The following is a 16,133-nucleotide window of genomic DNA, read 5'->3' as shown; positions in this document are numbered from 1 at the left end:
TGTGTATCATCGAACGGTGGAAAGCCAAAGATGAGGTAGACGGAGATGGAGATGAAGTGAAGGGAGGACGGAATAGATCAAAGCATCGTCGCCCTCGTGACTCGATCACCTGCCGATCAGGTGATTCCTCGAACAAATTCTACCAACATCAACTCACTGTTGCCAACAATCATGTCTAGCTATGGTACTTCTATCATTAAGATCCTATGACCATGCATTCCACTATCATGTATGGGCTAAACCCTATAATCCCAGAGTTCAAAAGAGTACCACAAATTGCCAGCCTGACCAGGGATTCCTAACCAACGGTAAACACCGTGCAATGGAGGTACTAAAGCTTGTTCAACGTGTGCCATGGCCAGCAAGTCCATCTCTATAATCTTCCCAGATGTGTACTGACACTTGGAAGATATTGTCAGAAACCTATAAGCTGAAACAACATTCTGGGAGTATATGCACGAGCTTCATCAAGAGATGGAGGCGCTGTTTGCTGATGAAGACAACGGGTGTGAGGAATAGCTATCGTCAGCATCCAGTTGATAAGCAACTTCATCTGACTTGATCGATCATCCAATTGGGATGAAATGTCAGATCGGCCACAAGGGAATGTTCTCAACGCTTTTGTTGGTACCAATTTCTGTTGGATCCACTTACCCTCCGCATGTCCCCGCAACCACTTAAGATCGGGCATGCGGCTTACGGCCCGGAATGAACTCTCAACGTTGAACGCTTGCTACAGTTTTGTTACTCTATCCAGCTTACACTTATAACGCTTCAATCTGCTGTTCTCATCCTTGGGAAATAAACGTTGTCCTTAGCGCTTACGGCCCAACAGTTCTAGTTGTCGGCATATCGGCATCCCGTTCTTTCCGACCGTCAGATTATATACCAGTGTCCCAGGACATTCATTTTGAAGCATTTCGACCACACCCGAGGGAATATTTGCAACAGAGTCGCGCAATCATGAATATACCTCTTACCACTCCCGAAGTACCCCCACAATTCCTCAAGTCGGCGTTTCTCGTCGAACACATCCCCCAGCGCACTCTGGCAGCTGAGCCGCGCGTGTCCTACACCCTGTACATCCCTCCCACACATTACAATCCAGACCCCAACCGCGTCTCTAAATCCAGCCCTTACGACAAATCCAAACTTCCCTTGCTAGTCAATATCCATGGTACCAGCCGCAACAACTCCATTCGACCTGAGCAGGCCTCCTTTGCGGAATCCACTCCCTGTGCCATTCTTTCCCCGCTTTTCCCCGCGAACATCGATGGACCCAATGATCTCGACTCATACAAGGTGCTGCGTTCAGCGACATTGCGCTCCGATCTTGCGCTCCTGGCAATTCTAGATGAGGTGGCCACAGTATGGCCTGGAATTGACACAGAGAAGGTCTTTTTAGCGGGGTTTTCTGGTGGAGGGCAATTTGCGCATCGGTTTCTCTACGTGCACCCGGAGCGACTAGCGGCCGTGAGCGTCGGTGCCCCGGGCAAGGTGACAATGCTTGATGAGCAACTGGCATGGCCGAGTGGGATTGCTAATTTCCAGGAGGTGTTCGGTAAAACGCTAGACAAGGATGTGATGAGAAACGTGCATATTCAGCTAGTTATTGGAAGTGAAGACGTGAAGGTCCATGGGGGAAAGGAGTTCTGGGACTGGGCGAAGAAAGTGATGGCCCAACGAATGGCTGCGGAAAAGGCATCCGAGAAAAACAGTGGCAAAGAGAAGATGGGAAAGCGGGAGGTAGTGATGATGGACCAGGGACGATCGCAGTCGCTACAGCAGTTGCAGAGCAGCTGGCAGGCAGACGGTATTGAGGCTCAGCTGGACTTGGTGGATGGAGTGGCACATAGCTCGGTGGGAGTGCAGGAATGTGTATTGAGCTATCTGCAGCCACTGATGCGAAAGCGCGGCTGAGAATGCAAGACGAAATACGATAACCAATCTAAAAGGTGGGATATTACCGATATAAAACCTAAGCGAACACTCGGAAGTGTATCTCGGGAAATGGCCGGAGATCTCCTGACGCGGGGATTCCCGTTCCCCGCATGTTGCTTCGCTTTTAGCGCGCTTATCAATCACCTTGCCTGTTAGCCCATTCACCAAGTCTCTCGCGCTCCTTTATAAATACCTCTAAATAGCTATTGTGCAAAAGTACCCTTCAAGTACAACCTCGAACTGACCTGGCAAGAACCTTCCACTCGGTCTGCACGCGAAATAGCACAGAATACCGACCAGCATCTCACCAGAATGGCCACCCCGTCAAACACAGCGCTCGTTGTCCGCGTGACAGATGGCAAACCACCAAAGCTGTCCAAAGAAGAGATCCCCCTGCCATCTCCAGCCTCGAATCAAGTGCTAGTCAAGCTGTCGCATGCTGCACAAAACCCGACCGATGGTTGGTCCACCACCCAATCCCATCCTACCTGTCCTGCATTCAACCCCACTCACACACTATAGTGCAATCCTTCGATAGTAACGCGTTTGGCGATGGCGCAGTTCTTGGATGCGACTTTGTCGGCGAGGTTATTGAGCTAGGCAGTGAGGTTACCCGACTCGCCAAAGGTGATATCATTGCTGGCTTAGTCTGGGGAGGTATGTAGTCACCGCATTCACTCGACAATCCAAGCTGACCCGTTCCTGATTGTAGGAGAGATCAAAGGTCTCGGCGCATACAGCCAATACTGCCTAGCGGACGAGCGTATCTCATTCAAGCTACCTACCAACAGCAATATCTCGCGCGCAGAAGGCAGCACTATTCCCCTAGCCGCAGCTACAGCATGGCTAGCTCTATTCTCCAAAAGCTGTCTTGCACTCAATCGTAACCCAGCCAAGGATACCAGGATCCTGGTATGGGGTGGTAGCTGTAAGTCCCCATGGCACTGAACCAAGTACAATACTGACTTAGTTTAGCAAGCGTCGGCCTATACACCATCCAACTCGCCTCTCTCTGCGGCTTCGAAGTAGTGACGACATGTAGCCCCAAGCACTTCAACCTGGTCTGCGCATCTGGTGCCAAGTACGCCTTTGACTACAAAGACAAAGATGTTGCTGAGCAGATTCGGGGACTGGCGCCGGGTCTACGCCATGTCTTTGATACCATCGGCAACGCGACGTCCTCTGCTACAGCTTCACGCGCGCTTCATCCCGGACTTGGCAATTTGTGTACCGTGCGCCCTGGAAAGGCTAATACGAAGAATGTTGTCCCAGGAACGCGCGTCACGGATGTGTTGGTTTGGACTGCTTTCCTCAAAGATCATAGCTACGGAGAGTTCAAGTGGCCCGTGCGTATTCCCATCCCTCCTATCATATGATGTGCCCCGCATGATGAATTAGGCGTGGAACACAACTGACTTCTGGTAATATCTAGGCGTCGAAAGATGACCACGAGCTCACTAGCGAGTTGTTTGAGAAGTTGCCCGGCTGGCTGGAGAAAGGTACACTGAAGCCTAATACGCCGAAGTTGCTCAAGGGATTAGACGCGGTGGCGGACGGATTCCAGGAGTACAGAGATGGAAAGATCTCGGCGTACAAGATAGTTTACGAGCTTTGAGTCTACCATGAGCTATGCTACTTACGACACGATTATGATGGCTTCATTATCATAGCATGATACAGAGTGGTTAATATCAATCCCCAAGACCATTTATCTGTTAATGCCAGCCCACGATTGCTTCTTATTCCCCTCACTTCATCAAGACTATGTATTGCCATACCCTTGTTGTAAATTTATCAAAGACCAACAACGGGGCAATCCTATAGTGAATGATCGTAAGTGTATCACAGCTCGCGACGAGACATGAATCTATCATCCTCTATGGGCTATCTCTAAAATCAGTCCCCTGATCCTCTTTTGGATTGAGCCTTTTCGAGTACTGGGTGCGTCGACCTCTCCATCCTAGCTACCACCACAGAAATTATCGGACAATCCTAGCTTGGGTGGTATCTGTCGATACCTTTGCCAAACACACAAGCGTATTCTGGCGCTGCGCGAGACGGTGAAATCAGTAGACAGTCTGCCATCGGAGTGTAAGTACTTCATCTCAGAAATAAAGCAGCTTTGCCATCTGATACTTTATTCACGATCCCAGGTCTGACAATATCATATCATGGACATCGAAATAAATCCGATGAAGACCCGTCAATAAGGTCGGTAGCGGGTAGCTTTGTGGCCCATGATTCTCGTAATGCACCGCATGCTTCGCCATGAGGACCGCAATGCGTATCGAAGAGTTGGAGTGCAGCCTGCTTAATCTGGCCTTTATTGAACTGTTACAAGTTATCCATCATCGCTTGGTCAGCATGTACTAAGTATTTCAAATGCAGTACCCGTGCAACATCCCGGCTCATATAACCTTTTGACAGCTTTCCAGGGTCCCTTTACTGCATTGATGATTTCAGATTACCCTCTGCTCGTAGGTGTAGGCAGTACCTCTCCTTCGTCCAAAGGGTACCTGCCCATACGAAGTTCTTCTCGTAGAGAAAAGTAGTAAGGAGAAGAAACAAACATACCCGCGTTGCTTTGCTGTGTCCAAAACATTGCTCGTATGCCTAATTGTACGAAATTGCTGGAGTGTAGATTTCAAGAGGCAACTCATGCTCATTCGCCACGAAAAATATGCGGCATGATTTGTTGGCGTTCCGGTAATGGAATAGGTAAAGAACTATCATCAACGCATTCAGCGAAAGAGTTCGTAATAATTATTATTTGGTCGAGACGCGCCCAAGAGAAGTCATGCTTCTTTGGCAGCATCATGAAAGATTTCCATAGGCGATATCGAGAAAGAGGATGTTTAAGTTCATTCTCTGCGCAATTCGCAGATCTCGGATCTTCAGTATTTTCTGACTCGCTCTCTTCAACTTCATATGGCCGATCGATATTCTGTAATGGCTGCGGCCGGGCACATTCCAGTTTACCAATCCAATGCGTTATTGACAACTTCTTTTCATCTGTGCGCTCTTTCATAACTGTAATTCCTCTCAAAAACATACTGTTTCCTTGACAGCCTTTTTAGCGTCGCTTTGTACTCTTCTCCCCTATTCGAGTCGTTCTCCCTTGGCAATACGCCATGCTCATAGGGCTCCCTTTTTCTCGTCTCTATGACACGTCATCGTCCCAAAGATTTTGGATAATTTGATGAGGTAATTGGTATCATAGATCTGAAGTAAATTGAACCTTCATAGTCTCGAAACCATTTATCTGGAATGATTCTTGTTGCACTTCAAACATCCGGGGGTCCGCGACAATGCCTAGGCTAACTGGGCAGCCTGGACCGCTCATAGAGCAAAGATGGTAGCAAAGCAAAAAAGAAAGGGGCTGGCTAGTCTGTCCTTCTGCTTCATGCAAATTCCGGCCTGGTTGTCCTAGGTCTTCTGAGGAATCTGCGTTACCGACATCGGGATATCGCATGCATGCCGACGCCGCCGAATCCAATTCTGGGGGTCGAAATTCAGCTCACAAAACCAGTATCGACACTGAGGAACCGCAACTTCCTCCGGATAGGCACTATGAGTATCAGTCGAGAGTAATCTGAGAAATAATTTCTTTGCAGTGTTCTCTTCTGATTCTATCCAGTTCATAAGGACAATTAAGCACCTATGTTAATAAACTGTTCTTGGAGAAGGTATCCGTACTGCAGCGAAGGATAGGTGCTTGCTCGCACCTTTCTGCGAACATCTGCCCTATGTAATAAAAAGCGAAATCACCCATTGGACACAGCAGCAGAATGGACCCCGGTGTTGATTCTTCCTTGGGATCTTAGTAGTGGGCGGTTCGCACAACATCTCCCTGCCAATCACTCAGCCTTACAACAATTTGCCGATGAGTATGAATTCGTCGAGGTACCATTTGTACCCTTCATTGTTACTGAAGGGCAATCATCGCTCGTCTGGCTTACAGAAGAGATCGTCGTAGATATTGAGACGCATGTCAGCCATGCTTGTATCGTGCCTGTCTGACTATGAAAACACACTTGATCCCAACGTAGTGCAATAAGACCGTGTGCAACAACACACTAGATGGAGCGATTTTTTAAATTTGAAAGAATCACAGAGTTCGTCCCAGTCAATTTCTTGTCCTGATGTTTGGAAATTGCTCCCTAAATCATGGGATATTTCAGAAGAGCTCGGATACCGAGAACTGATGCCAGTGATGACGACATGTCAGTCCAAATATAGACAGGGCCACTTGACTCGCTCATTTATCTTCCTTGCAATCTGGAAAATCTCGAGGATGTGGTATTCACGGCTTGCACCATCCCACTCCGTCTGCTCCATTTGCCCTGCTGACGGCCTGTTTTCTGGGGCCGAATCTAGAATTTGGCATAGACCGCGATGCTTTTAGATCCATTGCTGGTGATTTAGATATGAGGTTTGCAGCCGCAGTGAGCTGTCGGTTTCTGGTCGCCACTCCATTGAGCTATTTATCAGAGGACTGTAGGTTCCTGAATCGTAGGATTGATCGCTTAAATCGATATCTGTAGGAAGGCAGTGAGGCATCTGGCGTTCTCATGTCTCAAAAGAATGGCTATCGCAAATCGCCAGAACATTTATTCTGAACCCTGAATTTCCTCTCCGTGTTAGGTTCACCTCTACCTAATTGAAAGTAGATTGGGATACAGCGAGCCGAGACACACTCGAAGAAATAGTTCGCAATACCCATCAGTGGGCACTGCAACATTTCCAAGGCAATGCATATAAAATGATATATCAAGGTCTCGGGAGGCCAATGAAGTTCGTCACTCTGTACCGTATGGCTACGACATTGGGTCTGGTACCCCCAGCGTGCTATCTGCCGCGCCGGTGATATAGTTCCCCGGCGATGCTGTGAATACTTAGATAAGCAGGGTATCTTTGTAATGGAATATCCAAGTAAATGTATATCCGATGGTGGAATGGATAATGCTTCGGCGGCAGCATTTCAGGGCCAGACACGTTCTTGGTAAGACTTTGTGTATAATCACTCCTTAAATTTGAGATAGAGAGTGGTCCGATATAATAACCGCGCGCAGGATAGAAGATATTTTGATCATTTTCAAGTTACCTTGTCAGCTCATTTTGACCTTGAACGAGCTGCTAGAACGTTCTGCCATTCTCCGCAGTGCGGGATTCTTGTTGCTGGGATTCCGATAAAAGGTTTTGTGACTGGGCTTGAAGAAGACAACACCAACCCATTTCCTTTTTCCAGCGGAATGGTACCCATATATTGGAGTACCCTGGGTGTAATGGTCGTTGAACACCACACATTTTCCTGTATCGTTTGTGACCAATACATTCCTCTCAGAAAGTGCAAGCACTAGCTGATCGACCGTCTGTTCTTCGAAATTTCTTCAATAATTGCCTTTGTAAAGCATCTGAGGGAGGCATTATATTCGCTGTGATATGCCAACTTGAATCCTCTTTGACTTCCTCTACGTGATAGATCCCCCGCAGCGGGTAAAAAAGTGCCTGTCGATAATGAAAGACTCAGAGATTAGCAGTCATTCCAAAGCTTCCAAAATTCTCCAAATAAGTAAACCTACTCTATAAATCGCAGAACTAGTCCATCCTCTCCATTAGAAAAGCCGTTGAAGAGAGCAAAGCACCAACAACCAAGCTGGCAGCTGCCAAGATACAGCCCTCTTCCAAATCGGAAATAACCATCCTCTTGACCCGAATTGTTTGCCTTCATTCATTATCTGACACTTGGAACGGGACAGAATTTCTCGCTTTTTCTGTCATCTCAATCGCAGCCGTATCGACTTTCCGATATATGGAGTATATACCAGATCCAGCCTATGCATGGTAATGAATCTCCACTAGTTAATAACAAGCAGCGCCACTGCAGTATATATTTCCAAATGGTGGCATTAGCAATGCAGCCGATGAGGAACACGTTTGTGAAAGACCCTCATCTTCGTGGAGGTAGACATACAGTGATTAGGCTTTGACTGTGATTATCCTCTCTTACCTGAGTGTTAGGTTGACGCGCAGGTTTTGATGTTGCAATCAATGATATGATGACTATTATTCTCTCTTTGGATAAAGATAATATAAACCTTAGTCTGAAGTTAAGTGTAGATTCTGAAGCAAAATATAAGTGAGAATTGTCTTTGAAGTCTCGATAGAAAAGAAGACGATAGGAGAGGAAGAAGAGAGCCCAGAGAGTCCTTTTATATTGAGATGCTGAGAAGGCAAGGTGAATCACAACACAGTGACTTTGACAGCTATATTACCTCTAGGCAACGACGTGCACTGCAATTATTAAATATGCCTTGATTAGAATGAAGAACGTGTTACTTGTGAGTCAGGATCACATCGTTTTCTTCCAAGATTCACATCGCCACGGCGATGAGGGCTTCAAGTAGAGTGGAATATAGGGCACGGCGGGGTTGTAGACCTCTGCTCAATTCACAAGCAGTATGACAGTCATGCATTTCACAAGCATTGCTATTAACTCATATCTAGTGATACCTGTTCACTACAAGCACTTAAGGGCAATGTTATGCTGGCTCAATGAGAATAATCAATGCTATGCAAATCTAGTCTATCTAATCCATCTATATGCAATACTAAAACAACACACATTATACCACCACCAACATCTCACGCCCTCTTAGCCTTCGTTTTCTTGTTGTACGGCCTCACACGGAAGACATAATAAAACACAATGGCCGCACAGATGTTAAAAACAAAGTAAGCCCAGAAGATACCATAATCTCTCCAGCGATCATCCCAGCTAATCTCCCGGCCGGCCAGATACTGATCGGCCGAGCGGAGCGAGCAGTACTCACAACTCTCAGTCGCATTCTCATTATACAATCTGCCCGTGGCAGTAGTGAGATAATCAGCGAGATATTCACCGCAGGTCTGACCAGACGGGGGATTGAATACGCTGAGCTCGCTATCCGAGCAGACGATCGGACGGCCGTGCAGGGCGGTACCGGCGATACCGCCGATGTAGTACGACAGGGGAGAGACGCGCCACATGAAGATCCAGAAACCGGGCAAAGCAGACGGGGGCTGCATGACACCGTTGAAGATGAGGGAGAGACCGAACATGAAGACGGCGAGCATACCACCCAGTGCCGGGTCGGGGAGGGCGCTGATGATGAACTGGGCGAAACTGGAGGCGAAGATGTAGAATTGGATGACGAAGAGCAGGATCAGACCCATGCGGTCGGAGGACTGGTCGGCTCCGAAGACGGCAAAGTAGAATGATGCCCAGGCGCAGACGGCGAGAACGATGTGCCACGGGATTTCGGCGAGGAATTGAGCGATGATGAAGATCTTCCAGGAATAGACCTTTGATGGTCTTTCGCGGACTTCGTAGAGGGCGCGGTTGGCGACGAAGTGGGGCATGATTCTGATGGAGTTAGTGTAAAGTCCGTCGTAGGGATGGTGGTCGCACTCACTGGTTAACCAAGGTGGTAAAGATAGTACACAGCAGGAACAAACTGAAAAGAACATTCTGGAACCCTTGCTGGGAGTTGTCGGACTGCCAGAAGGAAAAGCCGATGAAGAGACCGGACACAATTCCGAGAACGAATTTGGCCAGGACGTATTCGGGTTGTCTGTAGTACTGTTGGAACACACGTTGTGTCACGTAGTAAAACTGGCTGGACAGAGGCATGGCAAACTCGGCGATGGTTTCGTCGCGAGAGGGCAGTGATGCGCCCTTTTGGCAGATGCGGTCCAGTTCAGCGTGGAGATCTTTGCGCTCGGGACTGTTGTTCCAGGTCTGAACCCAGTCGATGGACGACTTTCCAGAAGCACCCGCACCGATGATGTCCAGCATATATTCAGCAGGCTAATAAAGTCAGTATGCATGAATGAAATGGCGGGTGAATGGTATGACTCACGTTTTCAGTCGCTTCGCAACGACGGGCGCCATTGCTTTGGAAATAGTTCAACAACGTCTGAGATTGCTGGCCAATATCGCCAAAGTACACCGTCTTTCCTCCCTTGGCAAGGAACAGCAGTCGGTCAAAGTGCTCAAAGAGCAGAGCACTAGGCTGATGGATCGTAGCCAACACAGCCTGTCCGTGGTGCGCAAGCTTCCTCATGAAGGTACAAATAGCCCAGGCACTCTGAGAGTCGAGACCAGAAGTAGGCTCATCCAAGAAGATCAGCAATTCCGGCTTGGCTGCTAACTCAACACCAATACTGAGAAGCTTTCTCTGGCAAACGTTCAGACCGTTGCCCGGGTTTCCGACCACAGCTTCAGCAAAGTCTTCCATATCCAGCATCTTGATCACTTCTTCCACGTAGGCGTATTTCTCCTGAAGGGAAACGGTCTTGGGCTGGCGCAGAACCGCACTGAAGCGAAGTGCTTCACGGACAGTCGATTGCGCCAGATGCATATCTTGTTGTTGAACGTAACCAACCTTGCGAGGGAAACTTGCGTTCAGGTCTTTGCCATTAACAAAGAGCTCACCGGTGATGACTCCGAGTGAGGCTCTCTGCGCCAAGACGTCGAGTAGAGTAGTTTTACCTAGAACCAATTAGTTATTATATACCATAGAATTCCGTCAATGAAGGCCGACATACCAGCACCACTGACTCCCTATAAAACAATTAGCAGGAATTTTCATACGTAGGGTGAGCAGGACATACCATAAGAGCCGTCAAAGTTCCTGGCTTAACAAATCCACTAACTTCATCGAGAAGCCTCCGTGTTCCCTCCTTCACCGGGATATCGTATGACAGGTTTTTCCAGGTGAAGATTTCCTTTTGTTCCGGAATTTCAGCAGCTCCGAGATCAGACTCTCCTGCACCTTCGGTAACGGCTTGCACAGAATCCACTCCAGTTTCTTCATCATTCTGAAGATTGGCGGGCACATGTCCAGGACGGAAGACCAATGCCTCAGCCGTGGGCTTCGCTCCGGGAGAAAGTTCAGTAATGGTGAGGTAAAGCGCATTGAAGAACACCAAGAATGCAATCAAAATTCCGTAATTCCGCCAGATGTGTGAATAAGAGTATTCATAGTTTAAGGAAATGAACTGGTCCCCCGAGACGGTTCGTGCTCCGGCGACAGCACCAACAGCAGAGCAGATGAAGGAGTCTCCACTAAGACTAGGGTAGTTGGGGATGAACTCTGAGCACTCGAAATTCCGTCCATGGAATTCGTTTGCAACCAAACCTTCGAATGAGTAAAAGATAGGGTTGATCCATCTGATCCAGCTGAACCACGGATGCATGTACGGCTGAGGCAGGGTAAAGCCTGTGTACACAACCATGCAGATGACACAGATACCTGCCAGCGCCATAGCTTGTCCAATACTCTTGGTGGCAGAACCCAAGCTTCGGAAGACACCGGACATCGTGACAATCGTAGTAATCAAAAACAAGATGTAGATGAAGAATTGAGAAGGTTCACGACGTAGGTTCGCCATAAAGTAGAGAATGATACTGAAGCAGATACATCTGAAGAGCTTAATCGGGAAATCGAGGATGATTGACGCAAGAGCTTCAGCAAAGGGGTGCACGAACGCATACCCAGCCTGCTTTTCGACGACAGGGCGTTGCGCGTAAAGTGACATGATCTCGTTAATAGTAATCAAAGCGTTCATCAGGACCGAAAAGTAGAGGGTAGCACCCCGTTGGAAGAAGCCAGCCGTTGCGGCGGGTGTGTTGTAGAAAATCGAACCGATAATCAACGAAAGTGCGATTTGAACGAAAACGGTAATTAAGGTAGTGGGAAGGTCATTTCGTGTTCTTTGATATGCTCGTCGGAGGCAGATCCGGATCTGCATGGGAATCGAGAGGAGATAAGGACTCTTCGGACGAACGTGTTTCGCTTGCTGCGCCTGCTTGCTTTCGCCAAATCGCTTCTCGAGCTCGACTCCGGGCGCATATCTCGCCTTATAGCTGTGCATCTTGGCTTTGAGAGCTTGGTATTGTGGGCTCTTCTTCCAGTAAGCTTCAAATTCGGCTGGTGTCCGGGGAACTCTGTCTGCCATGTCTTTGCGAGCAATTCTCTCACGGGGGTTGGTGATGGACGTCAAGAAGTCAGGGGTAATCTGTTTCAGTGGTCGCTCCCAGCCCATTTCTTCGAAGTATTGAGCTGCCTCTTGCTGCGGGCCGTAGTAAATCTGTCTACCTTCATACAGCACCACCACTTGGTCGAACAGCTGGTACATAGACTCGGAGGTCTGGTACGCAGCAACAGCATGGCAGGAGCCGACGAGATCGGAAGAAAGGCGAAGGGCTTGGACAAATTCGAGGGCCATGGCAGCGTCAAGACCGCGAGTGCTGTTATCCCAGGCACCGATGGGAGCATTCGATAGAGCCATCTCAGCAATACTATATAGGTTTAGTAAGCTACAACATCGTGGTACCTTTGGACCAACTTACCTCACACGCTTCCGTTCACCACCACTAACACCACGGATAAAATCATTACCCACTTTCGTGTTGTATGTATGCGAGAGGCCGAAGAATGCCATGATCACCTGAACCCTCGTCTTGACGTACTCTGCTCGACTCATACCACCGATCCGGTTGTGAGGTGCTCGTGCATGAGCAGCGAACTCGAGGGTCTCGCCAACGGTCAGATGAGGGAAGTGCTTGTCGACTTCCTGGTTGTACAGAACTTCACCGCGGTATTCCTTGATCATCTGGTTGAATCCGATACCTTTGTACTGCACATTGCTCTGAGGGTCCAGATCCAATCCATGGAGGTGTCCACTGATAGTTTTGAGAAACGTAGAGCAACCACTCCCAGGTCTACCCAAGACAAGCAACAGTTCTCCACTCTCCAAAAGACCATCATGGCTGTGTAGAATCGTGCGACGTGTGCTTTTCTTGCTGCGGAATGCCGAACTAGCCAGTTTGAAGGGGCTCATGAGGGTGGACAGCACCGTCTGCTGCAGGTGAAGCGAAGAACCAGATCCATGAACCGACAGATCCTCAAAGAGGATACCTTGTTGACGAGCATCGATATCTTCGGCATCCAAGGCCCGGATAGTGACCTTGGCCCATTGATACGGGTCGAATTGGGGGTGGCTTGGATCTAGAGCCTTCTCGTTGGTGATGACAGCGGCCAGCGACTCGGTATGTAACTCGGAAGCGATGTTGGTGAGAGCACGACGTTGCTCGTTGGTGACCACACTGGAAGCAGTCTGGGTCTTGGTTAGTTGCAGACTGAGATCATTCTCATCTGCATCATCCCGGTGGGATGGATCCATGATTAAAAGATTACACGCCTTTCAGCGAAAAAGAATAACTATAGCAATATAAAGAAGATGTAAAAAGGTAATTATAAGCCACAACAACGGGCATATATAGTTGTAGTGAAGATTAATAGTACATGCTTCCAAAAACCTTTCAACTACGCACAGCAGCGACCACGCCCCTTGATATCTTGTTCTCCAACGTGGTGAGTGGAGCCTGTCGAATCCCTACGAGGTCCACCTGCACGGCGAAATCGGTGACAGATTTTGATACAACCGGAAGTGGTCGCCTCCGAGACGAGAAGCAACAGGCAGTGATACCAGATTATTGGCTCCCGCAGTGGACGATGGAGCATAAGAAAATTTATGTTCGAATTGCGGGCGCAAGCTTAGCCGCCGGGGACCCCATCGGCATTCGGCTTTGGGCGAACCGACACGGATCCAGCGAATGCCATGATCAGGCACACCTCAAAATGTCTCCCTACTGGCTGGTTTCTTTTGGTTGCCCCGAGGGGCTCAAAGTCTGAAAGGCTTATGAGTCTTAGTGATCATCTATTTCCAGCAGTCGGCGTTGGAAATCCCGTTTCGCCGACTGTGGGTCTAACGATCGTTCACCAGACAAAACGCTGACAACCAATCCGGTGGATCTGGTTTTACCCTGAATTAGCAATCAATCAAGTTATGGGGCCTATATTTCGGATTTTAAGTCACGGAGTTAACAGGACATTACGCAGTACGGAGTATACATCTGCATAATGACGCTGCATCTGGGTAATCCGTTTCTGCTCCTGGCCGATGAGCAGATAAAATGCACAACCCTCCATAACAGTTGAGAGATGCCCAAACCAACATGGTGTGACTCAAAGACATTGTTCCATCTGCTAGCAATTCTCCGAGTTCGAGCTGACGTACTCCACGTGGTGCTGTGTTTCCTTCTGCGAAAGTTCTAGCCCCTGGATGACTCCTCCCAGCGGGTTGGCTTCAAATCGGCCTTTGTCGGCCCACTCCGTTCGGGCCACCAAGACCGAAGTCCCGTAGAATATCGCGTCGATCTCCTCGAGCCGTCGGCCGGTAGTCTCCGGATATAGCAGGTAAATCACCGGCACAAAGCAGAAATTAAACACCGTAAATACCAGGTACCCCTTCCAGCCTTGCTGGCTCATCAGCGAGGGAGTCATCATGACAGTGGCAAAGTTCCAAATCCAATTTGAGGAGGTCGTCAGAGCTGTCCCTTGGGATCGCAGATGAAGGGGCATGATCTCGGCATTGTACAACCAGGGTATCGCCAGGTATCCCAGTGCGAAGAAGGTGTAGTACAGGAAGAAGGCAACAATACAGACAATCGAGGCTGCAAACGTGCCCGACCGGATCGTTAGTGACATTGTCAGGAAACAGCAGCCCATGCCAGCAGCGCTAATCATCATACACCGCCGCTTGCCGAGATGATTGATCACAAAAAATGGGATGAATGCTGATAACAGATACCAGAGACCGTTGAAACCGGAAAGGAGCAGGGACAAGTTGTGGCTGAGGCCGACGGAGACTTCGAAGAGGTATGAAATGTAATAGCCGATGCTGCAGACGCCGGACCACATCACCATGAACATCAGCCTGCATATGATGCATCTAATTAGCCGAAACATCCCGCGGTGACTGATAAGCGAGACTTACCACCACCCTAGCATGAGACGTCGGAGATTTTGTGTGCGTGGCTCATTCTTAAATAGATCAACCCATTTGGTCGCTCCATGTCTGGCTTCCAGCTCCACAGCTTGCTGGATCAAATGGACCTCTGCTTGGACTTCGCTGTGCTGTTCATCCGCTGTCCCATGCATTCTCATCAGTGTACACAAGGCTTTTTCTCGGTAGCCGTGGACGAAGTGCCATCTGGGGGACTCCGGCATCAATGGAACTACACACTATAAGCTGTGTACCAGGCATGATTAGTGAAAAATACATGAGGTACTTACCAAGGCACATTATCAGCACCGCAAACACAAGCTGCGCTGCGACCAGGAAGCGCCATTGAAAAACACTATTTGCGGAATAGGACAGAGCATACGCCATCCAGTAGCTGATGGTGGTGCCTGTGCAAACCAACACATACTGGATGGCTCCGAATCGTTCTCGCTTTTTAGCTGGAAGGGTCTCTGCCTGCCACACTGGGATCACAGACGTGTTCAGTCCGGTTCCCATTCCAGACACGATCCGCCCGACAATAAATTGAGCTGGTGAGTATGCCGCTGTTTGAATGACTGCGCCAATCGAGATCAGGACTGTGCCGATTAAGATAGGCTTTTTACGACCAATCTTCTCGCTGAACGATATACTGCCGACACAACCGAAAAAGCACCCCAGCGTGTAAAGACTAGACAGTAGTCCTTGCATGAATGTTGATGGCTGGTCCATTGTTTGAAGATAATCCTCGGCGAGTCTGCACGTCAGTCAGAACCATAACACGAGGTAGGTGATGACAGCATACAGCACGCCTGACATGAACCCCTGGTCATAACCATACAGAAGGTATGAGATGCCGCATGTTATGGTCATCAATATACAGAGCACTTGGCCCTGTGGTTTGTTCATGGTCGCCAACGGGTAGTAGACTGCGCCTTTGGATATTAAACTGCATCAAGAGTAGAGGCTGCTTCAGCTCTCCAGGAAAAGGAAAGGTTCTCGCAGCTCAACATATGGACTGATGAACCTGCACCCCGCATTTCCCTGTTTCCCCAGATCAACATTATACCCCAGACCCCGGATATCGAAACTCGTCACGTCAACCAGGATATTTCTCCGAGGCCTCGGAAGATCGCCGCTATTCCGCCAGCATTACATACGACAACGTGACTTCCTCTTTCTTGATTTGTCCCTGTACAGGAAACAAAGTGCGGGGTTGATCGACTTGAAGAACAAGTGTTGAAACCCAACGAGGGAAACCAGCTGACATAGTATTTTATATCTCCATAGTCCGGGAAACT

The 16,133-nt window shown here is 48.7% G+C and overlaps 4 protein-coding genes across 4 annotated transcripts; 2 read left to right on the top strand and 2 right to left on the bottom strand.

Moving 5' to 3' along the window:
* Positions 1-963: 963 nt before the first annotated feature.
* Positions 964-1,920, top strand: AtWU_08002 (poly hydrolase; the record flags this gene model as incomplete). The annotated part of the gene is made up of 1 exon (XM_035503111.1): positions 964-1,920. The coding sequence occupies one exon, from the start codon at positions 964-966 to the stop codon at positions 1,918-1,920; it is 957 nt and encodes a 318-aa protein (XP_035359004.1).
* A 333-nt stretch (positions 1,921-2,253) lies between these two features.
* AtWU_08001 (zinc-binding alcohol dehydrogenase family protein) lies at positions 2,254-3,556 on the top strand (the record flags this gene model as incomplete). Its single annotated transcript, XM_035503110.1, has 5 exons — positions 2,254-2,401; positions 2,464-2,598; positions 2,654-2,869; positions 2,917-3,287; positions 3,374-3,556. 5 exons carry the CDS (start codon positions 2,254-2,256, stop codon positions 3,554-3,556), a joined length of 1,053 nt encoding a protein of 350 aa, XP_035359003.1.
* A 5,030-nt stretch (positions 3,557-8,586) lies between these two features.
* Positions 8,587-13,170, bottom strand: AtWU_08000 (ABC multidrug transporter; the record flags this gene model as incomplete). Its single annotated transcript, XM_035503109.1, has 6 exons — positions 8,587-9,346; positions 9,396-9,790; positions 9,843-10,474; positions 10,531-10,546; positions 10,597-12,286; positions 12,338-13,170. 6 exons carry the CDS (start codon positions 13,168-13,170, stop codon positions 8,587-8,589), a joined length of 4,326 nt encoding a protein of 1,441 aa, XP_035359002.1.
* Positions 13,171-14,036: 866 nt separating this feature from the next.
* Positions 14,037-15,741, bottom strand: AtWU_07999 (sugar transporter; the record flags this gene model as incomplete). Its single annotated transcript, XM_035503108.1, has 4 exons — positions 14,037-14,766; positions 14,827-15,067; positions 15,126-15,589; positions 15,638-15,741. The coding sequence occupies 4 exons, from the start codon at positions 15,739-15,741 to the stop codon at positions 14,037-14,039; spliced, it is 1,539 nt and encodes a 512-aa protein (XP_035359001.1).
* Between the last annotated feature and the right edge of the window lie 392 nt (positions 15,742-16,133).

Source organism: Aspergillus tubingensis, assembly GCF_013340325.1.
Source record: "Aspergillus tubingensis WU-2223L DNA, scaffold_8, whole genome shotgun sequence".
NCBI lineage: Eukaryota > Fungi > Ascomycota > Eurotiomycetes > Eurotiales > Aspergillaceae > Aspergillus > Aspergillus tubingensis.
Note: the sequence above shows the minus strand (reverse complement) of the source record. Positions and strands in the feature narration are given on the sequence as shown.